This window comes from Schistocerca americana, chromosome 1 (assembly GCF_021461395.2).
Source record: "Schistocerca americana isolate TAMUIC-IGC-003095 chromosome 1, iqSchAmer2.1, whole genome shotgun sequence".
In the NCBI taxonomy this organism is placed as follows: Eukaryota; Metazoa; Arthropoda; class Insecta; order Orthoptera; family Acrididae; genus Schistocerca; species Schistocerca americana.
This window is the reverse complement of record NC_060119.1, coordinates 935,332,254-935,348,927: the sequence shown is the minus strand read 5'-3', so window position 1 is coordinate 935,348,927 and position 16,674 is coordinate 935,332,254. Positions and strand designations below refer to the sequence as shown.

Genomic DNA, 16,674 nt, shown 5'->3' with positions numbered 1-16,674 from the left:
CGAAAATAACTGTTTGTCGTTATAGATAACATTTTTATTTAGGAAAACATTACTTCGCGGTTTCTTGACTGAAGAGCAGTTGATTTTTTGTCCATAGGGGGCAAAGACTTTTGTTTTCTTCCAGACTTGAACTATTGCTGCTGTTTTTAGATATTGCCGTACTCCTAGACAGTTCCAGTGGGACAATGAGTTCTATGAGCATGTTCACGGTGTCGCAATGGGTAGCAAATTGGGTCCTGCAATCACTAATTTTCATATATAAAAATTATACCATTAACTCTAAAATGGAAGGTAAGAAACCATCACAATGGTATCGGTATATTAATGATTTGGTCGTCTAGTAAAAGAAGTGGGACGGTGGTGAAATAGTGCGAAAGTGGTAAGGTGAGCCCTCTGCCAGCCACGTAAGTGTGAATTAGAGTATTCACGCAAATGTAGACGTAGAAAAAAGTAAATGGAACTCTGCGACCATATAATAGTTGCCCAAAGGACAAGGCTGAGAAGAATTCAATTTCTCTCCCTTTTATCTAAACAGTAACTGATTATTCGTACAGATTTTACAAAAATATTACATCAGACCGATTTTTAGACCAACAAAGATAATATGAATGTCAAGTCCTCAGATCTGTAAGAGATAATCTTCCTCCTTTCTTTGCATGCAGATTGTATAAAACTGCATGTACGTGTGATAAGGTCTACATTGGAAACACAAAGAAGCATTAATACACGTCTGAAGGAACACAAAAATCTTTGCCGACTGGGAAAAGTAGAAACATCATCCGTAACAGAGCATGTTCTCAGCGAGGATACCACGAATTGAAGTTTTCTGAAACCAACATTGTATCTGTAATGACGGACTACTATCAACGGATATACACAGGAGGCATGTCAGTAGCTCTACAGAAACTATCAAAGAATTATATCTCCCGATCACATGTAAACTTCTACCAAACCCACTTTCTCTCTTCAACGTCCAACCCACCACCCGGCAAGGCTCACAATCAGGAGCACCTCTGAAGGTGCCCAACGTAGCTTTGGAGGAAACGTCGGGAACGAAAAAGCTCTCCACAGTATTCTATCCAGTAAAAGACTTTTCATGTGTCAATAATTACTGCAACGTACGTCATTTCGAACATAGTTACTGTGTTACTGAATTCATGCCTAGATCTGCCTCTAAAACTCCGCCCCCTGCCCCACCTCCACTTCCCTCAATCACCAAAATGAAGATTTTTTGATGTCTAAGGATGTTTGCTACCTATCAGTCACTTCTTTTGGTCAAGTCGTGCCGTAAATTAGGGTTTTTCTGTGAGGAGGTACTGCCCGTCTAACATTCAGCATTTTCTGTAACACCGCGTTTCAAAAGACTGTATTCTCTTCTTTCCAGAACTACTTATCGACCACTGTTTACTTTCGTATAGGGCTGCACTCTAGACAGATGCCTTCAGAAAGGTTTCGGGTAAGCACTTGTGTTAATACCAGGATTTCGCCTCTGCTATGGTTTTGGCCTTGCGCTTTTTCTTGTGGAGATATAGTCCTTTACACGGACATTTCAGTCGCTGTTTCGTGTACTCTGTTAGTTACTTTCTGATTTTGCCTGTAAATTTATTTTCTAGATTTAGAGATATTTCTCTGAAAACTACTTTCCGTCTTTTTGGTGTAATATCGTCTTTCTGTTGAAAAAAATGGCTCTGAGCACTATGGGACTTAACTTCTGCCGTCATTAGTCCCCTAGAACTTAGAACTAGTTAAACCTAACTAACCTAAGGACATCACACACATCCATGCCCGAGGCAGGATTCGAACCTGCGACCGTAGCGGTCGCGCGGTTCCAGACTGTAGCGCCTAGAACCCCTCAGCCACTCCGGCCGGCTTTCTGTTGAAGTTCCATAGAATTTAGCCCTACAAATCTTTATTGAGAAGACAAACGTGGTTGCAGAGAAACTCGATTTAATTTACAGTTTATGGTCTCGAAATGTTCCTTCGGCTTCGACCCATAGTCAGCTATTGTGATGGATGGTAATCAGAGCAGTGTTTGTTTATCTTCCTCTCTCTTCTTGATTCGTTGTAGGAAAGGTTGCATATATTGCGACTTTACTGAAAATTTTGATATCTTTCTCAAATTATTGATGGAATTATTGAATATCAGTATCCTTCGATCACAGATTAAAACTGGTGTACGAGTATGGACAAATGTTTGAGGACTAGCACAGATTGTCTTTTCGTAAGATACTGTTTTCACTTGGGCTTAATATAGTCCAAATTCTCGAAGAAGTCGAGTTCAGTCGGGTTTCAGAGAGAGAGTAAGTCCATAAAATGATATTTCGATAGCTACAAAGAATCGAGCTCCAGAGTGTTATATTCATCTTGAAGGAGGTTTGGTAGTTTGAAGGGAAGACATTGAATTTCATTGTTACTATGTGCTGCATTGAATAACTGATATACTCATTAGCTGTAAATAAAGGTCTGGCGCAGCGGAAGTATGGTCATCCTTTTCCCCTCCGCTTGCCATCAACTGCAGTTCGGGATTCGCAGAATCGCATCACGTGACATTTGGGACTGTGTTGGACTCTCTTGTTACGTGTGCGGCATAGGACGTTTTAAATGCTTCAGGAAGTTTCGAGTGAAATAAGGTCACAGTGCTGTCCTTTCGGTTGCAGTTTTCGAGGGCACAATAAGGAGAAGTTTTATAGGATTGCTGCCGAAGCCGGAAACGTAGACGGGGTTGTATGTAAGCGTAGGCTTCCGCGGCCGCTGTCTTCTTCAATAAAATTCTTCAGGGTATCAGACCGCATCGTCATAATTTAAAATGCGCCAACGTTTCGGCCAGCGTTGCAGCTAGCCTTCATCAGGGCCTTACGTTAACTGCTAAATGAACACACTTGGTTCCTTAAATAGCTGCACAAGAAAACCGTGTTGTTACTTGATTGGCTGTAAAAGGAGGAGGAGGAGGGGTGAAAGGAATGCTTTATTGGTGTTTCCTTTATTATCTGTCATTGGCTGAAATAGCTGTTTTCTATTGGTCTTTATATTAATCCACACCATTGGAGGAGACGGACGAATAGCGAACAGGTGATGGCTGTGACGTCACACTGTTTCCATGCTGTCCAGAAGCCGGCTGCGGCGTGCCATTGCTTTGTGTGCTCGCGACCACTACTGCGGCTCTCCGCGTGTCTGCACAGAGCATTGCTGTGTTACCATATGTACAAGGGGTCACCGAACGTATGGCAAAATTCTACGAAAAGCCGACATCAAACCAATTTTCCGAAGCAGAAACAAAATATCAGACATGCTCGGTTCTACCAAGGATGCAGTTGACAAACTACACACAGCTGGCGTGTATGAAATTGGTTGTGCGTGTGGATTAGTCTACATAGGTGAGACGGGACGTCCGATTAGCACAAGGCTCTCGGAACATGAAAGATATATCCGCCTGAAACAACACACTAAGTCAGCAGTGGCGGAACACCGAGACGAGTGCGGGAAACCAATATTTTTTCAAGAAGCCCGCGTCCTGGCGAAACAGCCTCTCACTTTCAAAAGAAAGATTAGAGAGGCGATAGAAATAGCCAAAAGACCCGCCAACATGAATAGAGAGGACGGGTACAAGCTTCCGAGGTCCTGGCTGCCTGCAATAGCAGGGCTACGGAGCGGCGGCAGAGCCGTGGCGGCCCATGCAGACACGCGGAGAGCCGCAGTAGTGGTCGCGAGCACACAAAGCAATGGCACGCCGCAGCCGGCTTCTGGACAGCATGGAAACAGTGTGATGTCACAGCCATCACCTGTCCGCTAGTCGTCCGTCTCCTCCAATGGGGTGGATTAATATAAAGACCAATAGAAAACAGCTATTTCAGCCAATGACAGATAATAAAGGAAACACCAATAAAGCATACCTTTCACCCCTCCTCCTCCTCCCTTTACAGCCAATCAAGTAACGACACGGTTTTCTCGTGCAGCTATTTAAGGAACCAAGTGTGTTCATTTAGCAGCATCAGAGGGTTGGATCCCCTCATTCAAAGGCGTCCGACTGCAAAGCCTGGGCTACTCTCAGGTTGGAATCTCCGTCTTCGAAGTTTGTGTCTGTCTGTCTGTCTGCTCGTCTGCCCGTCTGCCCGCCGCTTACTGCTGTAGCTGTTCGTTCGTTCGTCCGTCCGTCCGTCCGTCCGTCCGCCTGCCTGCCTGCTCGCTGTCCGTCGCCGCCGCTACCGCTGCTGCCTGCAGTCCGTCCGTCCGTCCGTCTGTTCGCCGCCGCCGCCGTCGCCGCCAGCCGGTTCTCGCCGCCGCCGCCGCCGCCGTCGCCGCCGTCTTCGTCTTCCTCCGTCTTCGTCTTCCTCCGTCCTCGTCTTCCTCCGTCTTTGTCTTCGTCTTCATCTGTCCCCTGTTTGTGTCCTTTCCTTCTGTGCGTTATAGTTTCTCTCTGACGTCATGTCCACCCCCACCACCACCGCCACCTCTACCACCACCGCCATAGTTTACACTTCCCCTTCCGCCGCCTCCACCACTATAACGTGGTGTGCCCAGTCCCATCCCCCTCCTTCCATCCCACCTCTTCTCACTCTCCCTTCGCCCTCGCTCTTTGTCGCCCCCTCTCCAGCTTCTTCCTCCCGCTCCTCTCGATCTGATCCTTTCCCCCCACTCCGACTAGGATGGTGGCCCGTCGGGCCACCGTCCATGCCCAGCTCTCCCCGTCGCCTTCGCCATCACCGCCGCCACCGCCACCATCACCGTCACCGTCACCATCTCCGGCGCCGACTCCAGCTCCGGGACCTGCCACTCCCCATCACATTCCAGTTGTTCCCATCCCCCACACCTCCTCCGCCACCGGCAAGCGCCCCAGTGGCACCCCTGCCTCGTCTGCTCCAAAAAGGGTCCGCCTTGTCCCCCTTCCCCCACCCCTGATGCCATGGATGTCTCCCCGCCCGTCCCTGCCCCCTCCTCCTCCTCCTCTACCCCCTCCTCCTACCACTACCTCCTCTCCCGTCCCGATCCCTCCCTCCTTGAAGCCCGGAACCTCACCCTCTTCCTTGGCCAGAATTGTCCTGGTGCCCCCATCTCCCTCCTCACTCCTCGCCGTGATTCGGTACTCATCTCCTCCCCCAGCCCTACCCTCCACACAGACCTCCTTTCCCGCATCCCTGTCACCTGCTTTGGCCCTCATGCCTCTCTCACCCCTGCTCCCTCGCCACCTCCCTCCCGCCAACCCTAACCTCCTCGTCGCCCGCCGACCCTCACCGCCGTGATCACTCGGCTCAGTCCAGTGATCACGGAGGAGGAGGTGTTGGCGGAGCTTCAGGCCCATCCCCATCTGGAGGTGCGTGCGGTTCGCCGGATCCATAACGCTGCCGGCCCCACCCGCCTTATGCGGGTTTTTTCTGAGCACTCCTTCTCCATAGACTGTCTCCTGAAGGAGGGTGCCCTCCTTTTTAACCAGCGTTATAAGGTTGACCCCTCCCGTTCCCCTCCTCAATCCCTGCACTGCCAGAGGTGTCTGCGCTATGACGCACACCCCACAGCTGAGTGCCGCGAGGCCCCCACCTGCCCGCATTGTAAGCAAGCGCACTTCCTCAGGCAGTGCCCTAACCTCCAATCCCCTCCTTCCCGCAATACCTGCAATCTCCCCCATCCCACCTACTCCCAGAAGTGTAAAGCCCGACCCCCTCCGACCACTCCTGAACTCACTGTCCCTGTCCATCCCCTGGACGCCCCCACCCCTCCTGGCAATTCCCTTCGTCCCCCCCCCCCCCCCACCGCTGAGGACATCATCAGGTTCATCACCATCGTCCTCCAAAATGTTCATCCCTTTCAGCGCCCCCACACCCTCCAGCAGATCTCCCTTGCCGCCCGTTCCATATTCCAACTCAAGATGTACGCCACCTACTCCAACAACCAGGCCCATTTCACCTTCTCCCGTCTTGACACACTCGTCTAAATCCCTGTCATGGCGTGACAGCAACGTATTCTTTTCAACAATATCCACTCCCTCTCCGCCAACAAGAACCTCTTCCTGCACACCCTTGCCACCCACCGCGTGGATGCCTTCCTCCTCAATGAAACCTTCCTCCAACCCCACCACTCCATCCACACCTCACCCTATCTCCTCCACCGCTCTGATAATCCCCTCCAAATTGTGCGTGGCGGAGTTGCCATTGGTCACCACCGCCAGATCCCCGTTCGGCTCCAACCTCTCCTTCCTGACCCCACCGAACACCTGATCCTTAGTCTCTTCTTCCCCGGCCTTACCGTTACCTGCGCCACCATCTATGTCCGCCCTAACGCCCCTATTCCCTTCGACTTCCTCTCCCACATTGACCGTACCTTCTCCTCCTACGTGATCGCCGCCGACCTCAACATCCATAGTCGTTCCGCCGCCCAGTTATGGCGGTGGCATCAGTTCCTCTCCTCCCTTCAAGGCGACCTCATCCCCATCCCCCAGCACACCCGTCCCGAATCCAACTCCACTCCTGATGTTATCCTCTCCTCCTCCAACCTCCTTGGCCGCATAACGGTGGATGTCCTGGAGCCTATTGGTAGCGACCATCTCCCTGTCCTCCTCACCGTTTCAGACGGTCGTCGCCCTCGCCCCGACCCTCGTACTGACCCTCCCCCTAAGTATGTCCACGAATGTTCCCGTGCCGACTGGAATGCCTACCGGGATACCCTTTCCACCCAGGTCGATAGCCACCCCTTCACCTACCACCACCCTGACGATGTCACCCATGCCACCTCCTTTCTCCAGCAGACCTTCTCTGAGGCTGTGGAGGCCCACATCCCTACTGTCGCCATCCACCCCCACCGTCCTACCTTACCCCCACAGGCCGTTCTCCTCCTCTGTGAATCCCGTCGTCTCTACCGTGCCTTCCTCTGTACGCGTGACCCGGACACACTACGACGCCACCGGCAACTCCAGCGACACATTCGTAATTTGCTCGCGGCTAAGAAACGCCGGGACTGGCGACAGACATGCACCCGTTTAAATGCTACCCTACCTATCAACTCGTCCAAGTTCTGGTCGGCCTTCCGTCGCCTTACCGGGACTAAACCCTCCCCCTATTATCCTCTTCTCCATGATGATCACCCTTTCCCTGACACCCTTAGTAAGGCCAATCACCTTGCCTCCTACCTCTCCGATGTGTTTTCCATCCTTGATGATCCCCAGTTCGATTACTCCCTCTTCCCGGATGTCCGCGATCGAACTGACACCTCCGTCCCTCCCCTCGCTCCTGGTTTCCAGTACTTGGACAATATTGCACACACGGAACTCAATACCCCTATCACTACACAGGATCTCATTGCTACACTCCGCACAAAACGCAACACCGCTCCTGGTCACGATCGTGTCACCTACCGTCACCTTTGTGAAGCTCCTGTCTCTTTCCTCTCCACCCTGGCTAGGCTCTACAATGTAGTCCTGTCCACCGGTTACTACCCCGACCTGTGGAAAACCTCCCGTATCCTCATGTTCCTTAAACCTGGCAAACCGCCGTCCGCTGCCTCCTCCTACCGTCCCATCAGCCTTACCTCGGTCTTCAGCAAGGTCCTGGAATCTATCCTCACCCGACGCATCCACCAGCATCTCCGCCAGCACCGTCTCCTTCCCGTTACCCAGTGTGGCTTTCGGCCGTCCTTCTCTTCTGCCGACCTTCTCCTTCACCTCACTCATCTCCTTTCCGAACAGCTTAATTCCCGTCGCTCCGCAATCTTCCTCTCCCTGGACCTCGAACGTGCATATGACCGCATATGGCATTCCGGTCTCCTCTTCAAGCTCCAAACCTTCACCCTTCCCATTAACTACGTCCGTCTGATCAGCTCCTTTCTCTCCCGCCGTCCTTCCTATGTCACCATCCATAACACAGATTCCTACCCCTTTTTCCCCTCCGCCGGTGTGCCCCAAGGCTCCATCCTCTCCCCCCTTCTGTACCTTTTGTACACGGCGGACATGCCGCCGCCGTCAGCCCCCATCCACCTTCTCCAGTTTGCCGATGACACCGCCTTCCTTGCCCTTGCCCCCACCCTACAGCGCTCCCAACACCTTCTCCAATCCCATCTTGACCGGTTCACCGCTTGGTGCAACCAGTGGTTGCTCAAGGTCAATCCCTCCAAAACCAAGGCGATCATTGTAGGCAAAACCACCCCTTCCTTCCGCCTCCTTGATTTCTATCTCACCATCTATGGCTGTCCTATCGCCCTCACTCCCACCCTTAAGTACCTTGGCGTCACCCTCGACCGTCGCCTCTCCTAGACTCCCCACCTCCGGACAATCCAAGCCAAGGCACGCTCCCGCCTCAGTCTCCTCAAGCTCCTCTCTGGCCGTACATGGGGTCTGGACCCCTCTACCATCCTCCACACCTATAAGTCCCTCATCCGCCCTATCCTTTGTTATGCCCATCCGGCTTGGATCTCCACCCCCCCTACCTTTTATAAATCCCTCCAAATCCTTGAACGTCATGCTCTCTGCCTCGCCTATCGCATCCGTCTCCCCTCCCCCACGCGGATCCTGTACACTCTCATCCCCTTCCCCCACCTCCTCCTTTTCCTTGAAAGGATACGGATCCTGTACACCTCCCGCAAACTCGATCCTCCTCACCCTCTCGTCTCCCCGATCCTCTCCCACCCCCGCCCGCTGCCGTGCCTGTATTCGCACGTCCCACCTGGTCTCCATCTCTCCACCCTCCTTACCCTCTCCCAAGGTGGCTTCCGCCAGCTCCCCCTCCCTGATGATGTCCTCCTCCCCTCCATCTACCCCTCCTATCAACATTGTCCCTGCCCCACCCCCCACTTCCGGTGTCCTTTCCTTTGGGCACCCTCCCTCCCTTCTCTTCCCTTCCCTTCTCTTTCCTTTTCCCACGTCCCCTCCCTCCGCCCCTCTTCCCCCGGGTTTCCCCTCCCCCTTCCTCCCTCCCCCCTTTCTCACGTGCCCGTGGCGTCTCTGCTCTCCCCTCTTGCTCTCCCACTCCCCTTCCTCCTCCTCCTCTCTTGGCAGGTCCCTGGACTCGCACACGCATAGTGAACATTCGCGCGCCGGAGATCATCGACATCAGTATCTCGTGTGTGTGCTTCGTTTTGTGTTTCGTGCAGTTACGACTCCACTGTTCACATGTGCCATCGCCGTTCTCCGTGTTTTGTGCGGCGTGTCCACAAGTGTTAGTGTTTTTATCGTCCAACGTGAACGGCTGCATGTTTATTGTTTTTTTGTACCTCCATTTTTTGCCTGCCGTTTTTTGTATTGTCTGTATCACCTCTATGTCATGTTATTGTTCCACTTAAGGCTGAAGAGCAGCGTAATGTGCTGCTGCCAGCCCGCCTGTATAGGTGATTAAAATTACAATAAAGGAAAAAAAAATTCATTTAGCAGTTAACGTAAGGCCCTGATGAAGGCTAGCTGCAACGCTGGCCGAAACGTTGGCGCATTTTAAATTATGACGATGTGGTCTGATACCCTGAAGAATTTTATTGAAGTAGACGGGGTTGTTTGGAACATCAAGCAAAAACGATGTACAGCTGAGCCGACACAACTGATTATCATTTCGTAGTCACTATCACATTCTTGGAAGCTAATTTATGTTTTCCTCGTTCGTTTACGTGCGTTTGCGGTGTCACTACCGCAAACAAAGAAGTAAAAAGTGAAACGAAAACATAAAGCACGAAGGAACGTAACCAGAAGAGCACAGTCGATTTTTTAATCTTCGATACTTTACAGCTGTTTCCATACCACACTAATCAATTTTAAAAACAACTTCTCGGTACAATAATTTCAACAAACAATGGTCGTTGTTACACATTAAACATAACGAAAATTACACGTTACAGTGTTTAGGTAAGGTCACATTTCTTGAACAGATTATATTTCCAAACGTTGTAAAGTATAATCGACAATCGTTGTTTCTGGTAAACAGCACTGATCTTTATGCAGCATAAATGTGGTTTTTACGTCCGTTCGTGTTCTAATAGTTTGAAAGGACGAAGATTAAGTGTTTAAGGTCCCGCCGACAACGAGATCGTTAGAGACGGCGCCCAAGTTCCGGTAAGGAAGGATGAGTAAGGAAATGAGCCGTGCTCTGCATTTGCTTTACGTCATTTAGGAAAACCATGGAGAACCGAAATCTGAATAGCCAGATGGGGATTTGAACCATCGTCCTCCAGAACATGAGCCCATTGTGTTAACCACTTCGCTACCTGGCATGGTAAATTGTTTGCGTTTAAGAGCATAATTAAAATGAAACAATGACTAGAAATGAAGTCTTGTTTTAATTTAGCGTAAGTATGCTTTTGTCACCACTTTCTGGAGGTTTTTTTTTCCCAACGTTTAGAAGAAAGATAATTTCAGTGATCTGCGAATAACATATGAAGGCCTAACAATGACAGTGTAGTCGACATATGCATGTGTGCGTATCAGCTATTACGGAAGGAAATTTGTGAATGATTCGTGCTTGTTTGGTGCAACTGTATGGACGATACTGTTCATTGCATGCTCGTTATCCGGTAAGCATTCATGTTTTGCAGAGCTCTTTGTTTCAGTAGGAAGTAATGACAAAAATACGGCAATATCACTACATAACGAGATCGCCGCCAATCCGTTGGCCGAGCGGCTCTAGGCGCTTCAGTCTGGAACCGCGTGACCTCTACGGTCGCAGGTTCGAATCCTGCCTCGGGCATGGCTGTGTGTGATGTCCTTAGGTTAGTTAGGTTTAAGTAGTCCTAAGTTCTAGGGACTGATGACCTCAGCTGTTAAGTCCCATAGTGCTCAGAGCCAGCCAGCCAATCCGTGAAGGCCCAAGAGATGTCTGTTGGCCGTCATATCATCATCTGCCTTGCGGCGACATGTCAATGTGCTAGGGAGGAGCATGTGATCAGGACACCGTCTTCCCGGCCGTTTTGCAGACTTTCCAGACCATGAAGCCGCTGCTAAACAAGTAGCTGCTCAGATGGCGTCCATGAAGTTGAGTACACCCCATAAAAGTCCTCCCTTACAGGAAACATTCTTGGTAGTACCAGAAATAGAACCTGGGCCCTCTGCTTTGAAGTCATCTACACTGATAACTCAGCTAGGAAAACGGTCTCGTATTACCACGTACACAGTATATAATGTAGGTGCACCACGATTATCTCACTGCAATAAATGGAAGGTTACGAAAGCAGTGTAATAAGAAACCTTGCCAGAGAAAAGCTTTTAAGCTGATCTGTTAAACAAACCTTGCTGCTGGAGAAGCATGGTTGCTGTACAACTAACTGGTTTTTAGGCATGTGTGTGTGTGTGTGTGTGTGTGTGTGTGTGTGTGTGTGTGTGTGTGTGTGCGTCTGTGTGCGTGTGTGTGTGTGTGTGCGTGTCACGGAAAAGACGAAAAGATTGTTTTCAAAAGGTAAAATCAATGTTAGAAGGTAAGCACCAAAATACTGCAGTAGAATTCGTAACGAATCTTAAAATAAATCACCTAAAAACCAGTTATTGGTACAGGAACGACGCTTCTCCAGCAGCAAGGTTTGTTTAACAGATAAGCTTAGAAGCTTTTCTCTGGTTAGGTTTCTTATTTCATTGCTTTCGTATGCTTTCATTTATTGCAGTGAGATAATCGCTGTGCTTCTACATTATATACATGCGTGTGTGTAAAAAACTGTCTTTTTCAACTTAACATTGGTTACTTTTTACTTTTTTCTGCTGCTGTTGCTTAGTATCCTAGATGAGCAGGTTTAAAGCTACTTAGGAGAATATTGGTATTTGAGCTCGATGTTATACATTAACTGCGAAATCTCTTTGTCGCAGTCAATTAATGACTTCAGTAAGGATACTTGGGTTTATCCTCGTCACAGAAGATATTTTCCTACATTTTTTGCATAGATCTTTTGTTGATGAGGGTTCTAGACGTTCAGTTTGAAGCTACTGCTTTAATTTGTTAATGGGAGAAGTAGTGGAGCACACTTGTTCACTAGAAAGAGCTAAATATATTGTAGCGGTCAATATAGTATGATGGGCCCTAAATGTCGGCGGCCAGTGGTTTGACCGTACTTTCCCTATGACAAGGTTCCCCAAACTGTGTTCTCGGGGGAAGTGAATAAGTGCTCCTCGAAAAAACTGTTAACAACGTGGCGGTCCACCTCCACTCTGTATTTTGACGATACTATTTTTTTAAAAATCATTATGGTTTCCGTATTATTAGTTACGATTTAAAACTGAAGTAATCATTGACTAAAACAAGTTATTATTGCCCCGCGGTGTAGCCGCGCGGTCTTGGGGGCCTTGCCACGGTTCACGCGACTTCCCCCCTCGGAGGTTCGAGTCCTCCCTCCCGTCGGATGTTCGAGTCCTCCCTCGGGCATGGGTGTGTTGTCCTTAGCGTAAGTTATTTTAAACTGGATTAAGTAGTGAGTAAGCTAGGGATCGATGACCTCAGCAGTTTGGTCCCATAGGAACTTATCACAATGTAATGTAAATAGCAAGTTATTCTAATTTTACTAACCTCCAAAATAAACACGGTATTCCATTAAAGTACCACTATTCTCAAAGTGTTCCATCAGAGAAAAAGTTTGGTGACTCCTGCCCTATACAGAGCTTTGGCTGTACAAGTGGGCGCCACAGTGAATGAGAGTAACAATTACGAAATGGAGGCAGATAGCGGTAGGCCGTGTGATACGGTCTGTGCAGGAGGCGGCTGAGCGCGTCGTTGCTGGGCCCTGTGACGCGCGACTACCTGGTGGAGGGGTCGCTGTTCCTGGCGCAGAGCGAGTCTGTGCTGGTGCTGGGTGGCGCCGACCCCACGTGGAAGCCGGCGCCGGAGGGCGCGCCCGCCGTGGGCCGCGAGCTGCTGCGCCTGCGCCTCGACGCCGGCTGCTGGGAGCACATCGCGCAGCTGCCCGAGCCGCGCCAGCACCACGCCGCCGCCTTCCTCAAGGGGCACGTTTACATCGCTGGTGAGCCACACTGCAAACCTTCTCCATTTCCTCAGTAGCGGCGGGCTACTAGCCGCGCTCTTGGCGCTGGCGGCTACTCAAAGTCCTGGTTGTTTTAAAAATAATTTGACGATTAAAAAAAAAAAAAACATAGCCATTTGTTTAACTAACTACAATGTCGTGACAAAAATTACGGGATAGCGGTGCGCCCATATACAGATGGCAGTAGTATTGCGCGTACGAGGTACAAAAGGGCAGTGCACTGACATAGCTGTCGTTTGTACTCAGGTGGTCCATGTGAACCATGTTTCCGACTTGATTGTGGCCACACGACGGGAATTGACTTTGACCGCAGAATGGTAGTTGGAGCCAGATGCATGGGACATTCCATTTCGAAAATCGTTCGAGAATTCAGTGTTACGAGATCCACAGTGTCAAGAGGTGCCGAGAATAGTAAATTTCAGGCATTGCCCATCATGCAGCTCTGGCCGAGGGCTTCACTTAACGACCTAGAGCAGTGGCGTTTGAGTAGAGATGTCAGTGCTAACAGACAAGCAACACTGCGTGAAATAACGCAAGAAAACGGCGTGGGACATACGATGTATGTATCCGTTAGGACGGTGCGGCGAAATTTGGAGTTCATGGGCTGCAGTAGTAGAAAACCGACACGAGTGCCTTTGCTGACAGCACGACATCTCATGCAGCGCCTCTCCTGGGCTCGTGTCCATATTGGATGGACCCCAGACGACTGGAAAACCGTGACCTGATCAAATGATGCGATGATGATGATTGGTTTCTGCGGCACTCAACTATGTGGTCATCTGCGCCCGTACAAAGTCCCCAATTTTTACACAGTCCATTTTCTTTTCACAATTCAATCTAGTCACTCTCACAAATGATGATGATGATGAAATGATGACGACAACAAAAACACCCAGTCCCCGGGCCGAGAAAACCCCAACCCGGCCGCAAATCATTCACTATTTCAATTGGTAAGAGCTGATGGTAGGGTTCGAGAGTGGCACAGGCCCCACACAGCCATGGACTCAATTTGTCAGCAAGGCACTGTGCAAGCTGGTGGTGGCTCCATAATGGTGTAGGCTGTGTTTACATGGAATCGACTCTGGTCCAACTGGACTACTTGGAGACCATTTGCAGCCCCCCATGAACTTTATGTTCCCAGACAAGGGCGCAAATAGAACATATCACGGGTACCATGGCGCCCAGGAGCGCCGCGTTGGACAGCCCTGTTCTTAAGTAATTAGTCTGTGCTTTTGCTAGCTTGTGGTGAGTTTGGCACTGTGATGAGTTGCATTGTTGCTGTCTGCACGGAAATTGTTTGTCGAAGTTTCCGTTTGAAAATATTACGAATATCTATAACCACTTCCTTTTATTACTCTCTTTTTTTATTTCGCGTTACTTATGATACCACATATCACCACAAAGGCACACAGTTTGTTACCTGATTCCACCATGTTTCTCTTCACTCAGTCGAAAATAAACATGCTCACACCACTATTGTCACACGTTATTTCTCTCTTTTCATTACTTTCTATTGTCTTTCTTCACAACGACCCGTCTTATATCCTATATCGTAATATCCTATTCCCTACACTCTCCTCAGTTACCATTCCTTTTCTTTCTCTAATTGCCTTAACACACCACTGATTTGTGGTTGGTCTCGGGAGGGATGAAAGTTAAGGGAGAAAACCCTGAAAGAAAATCTGGAGTGGGACCCCAAAGGCAGTTGGAAGGCGCACTACGTCCCCTTCCGGCAGCTCCTGCAACCGAGGTGATACCAGACGTATTGGCTTGCCTTTCCTCTGGATATTATCATTTAGGCCGAGAGGGAGACCGTGATGATTGGGCAACTCACGAGTCTTCATATTTATCGCTTAGGCTTGTAGCATCCTGGAGAGGACACTTCAGCGACGTCCAAGGACTTAGGCACAACACGGGAAGAGGCAGTTACCGGTTATAAGCTCTGTCTGATTGGCGTAAGACTAGAGTGCCAGGGGCCACTTCCGACGGTGGGAGAGGTCATTGCATCTCATTGGACAGCTACCGCCCGCCTCAAACTGGGCAGCCCCCAGCCAGTAAGGTGCGTCCCGCCACTATCCGCCTGCTTCACGGGGTGTGTGTAGCTTAGAAGTAATCTTTGACAAGCGGGTTGATATATTACACCTACCAACAACAAAAATGAAATAATAAAGAAATCACTATTTCGTATAGCCACCTGGAATGTTAGGACCATGTGTCCAAGGTACATTGACGATGCCCAAGAGGTTGATTTCATCCGTAAGACTGCCGTAATTGACAGAGAGCTCCATCGTTTGAATGTTGACATCGCGGGACTGCAGCAGACGCGGCTTCCAGACGCGGGCTCTATCAGGGAGGATAATTACACATTCTTCTGTCAGGGGAAGTCTCAAGACGAACCAAGACTTTATGGCATAGGATTTGCTGTTAAAAACACCCTCCTGGACTGTACTGTGCCACCATCCGGTGGAACAGAGCGAACTATTGCTTTGAAAATATGCCCCTCAAGTGGAACTGTCAACATCCTAAATGTGTACGCTCCCACCTTATCATCTAGCATGGAAGAGAAGGATCTGTTTTATGATTTACTCTGCGACAGAATAGCCAAAGTACCTAGCACCGAGACACTGTATATTCTAAGGGACTTTAATGCTAGAGTTGGATCAGATAATGACGTATGGCCGAATTGCCTGGGATATCATGGGGTGGGAAAAATGAATGAAAATGGCCAGAGACTGCTTGAAGTTTGCTGCTTTTATTGACTCTGTATTACAAACACATATTTCCAGCTTAAGGATCAGCACAAGGTGTCCTGAAGACACCCGCGCTCTCATCACTGGCATCAACTTGACTTAGTCATAGCTAGGCGTACTGGTCTCAAAAATGTGCTACTGACACGAAGTTATCATAGAGCTGATTGCAACACTGACCACGCCCTGGTGGCGTGCACATTGAGGCTCACTCCTAAGAAATGTCACCACGCTAAACCGAGAGGTCATCCCCGTATCAACACAGATCATGTTCGTGACACACAAAGAATGCAGGATTTTGCCAGTAATTTTGAAAGTGCTTTCCCAGGAAACGTGCAAGCAGAAAGGAATGTTGATAAGAAATGGGCAAAACTCTCGGGTGCAATCTACAACTCAGCAGTATTGGCCTATGGAATAAAAGGAAAAAGAAATAAGGACTGGTACGAGCAAAATTTGGAAGAAATGGAACCAGTCACTGAGGCTAAACGGAAAGCCCTGCTTGCTTACAAAAGAAACCCAAATGAAAGAACTCGAGATGACCTACGAAAAGCAAAGAACAGGGCACAGCAAACATCCAGGAGATGCACAAATAACTACTGGCTGAATTTATGTGCAGGTATACAGAAAGCGGCCGATTCTGGGGATGCTAAGGCAATGTACGATGGTATTAAGAAAGCAATTGGACCAACTGTCAGAAAAACAGCTCCTCTGAAGTCCAAGACTGGTGAAGTCATTACTGATGAAGGTAAACAAATGGAACGCTGGGTTGAACACTACCTCGAGTTGTATGCAGCCGAGAATGAAGTTAGCAAGGATGCATGTGACGCCATCAAACCAATGCCAGTTATGGAAGAACTAGATGCAATGCCTACTATGGAAGAACTTAGTAGAGAAATAGATTCTCTTGCTAACGGAAAGGCCCCAGGTGAAGATGGGATCCCTGCAGAGGTTATTAAGTATAACAAGTCTGTTCTTCTCAAACATTTATATTCACTTATCACAACCA

At 49.2% G+C, this 16,674-nt stretch overlaps 1 protein-coding gene across 1 annotated transcript in view; it reads left to right on the top strand.

Moving 5' to 3' along the window:
- LOC124595244 overlaps positions 1-16,674 on the top strand; it is a 175,129-nt gene that overhangs the window by 133,493 nt on the left and 24,962 nt on the right. Inside the window, exons 13-14 of the mRNA XM_047133909.1 lie at positions 12,635-12,900; positions 16,285-16,593. Coding sequence (XP_046989865.1) covers positions 12,635-12,900; positions 16,285-16,593 — 575 coding nt within the window. The remainder of the gene's footprint in view (positions 1-12,634; positions 12,901-16,284; positions 16,594-16,674) is intronic.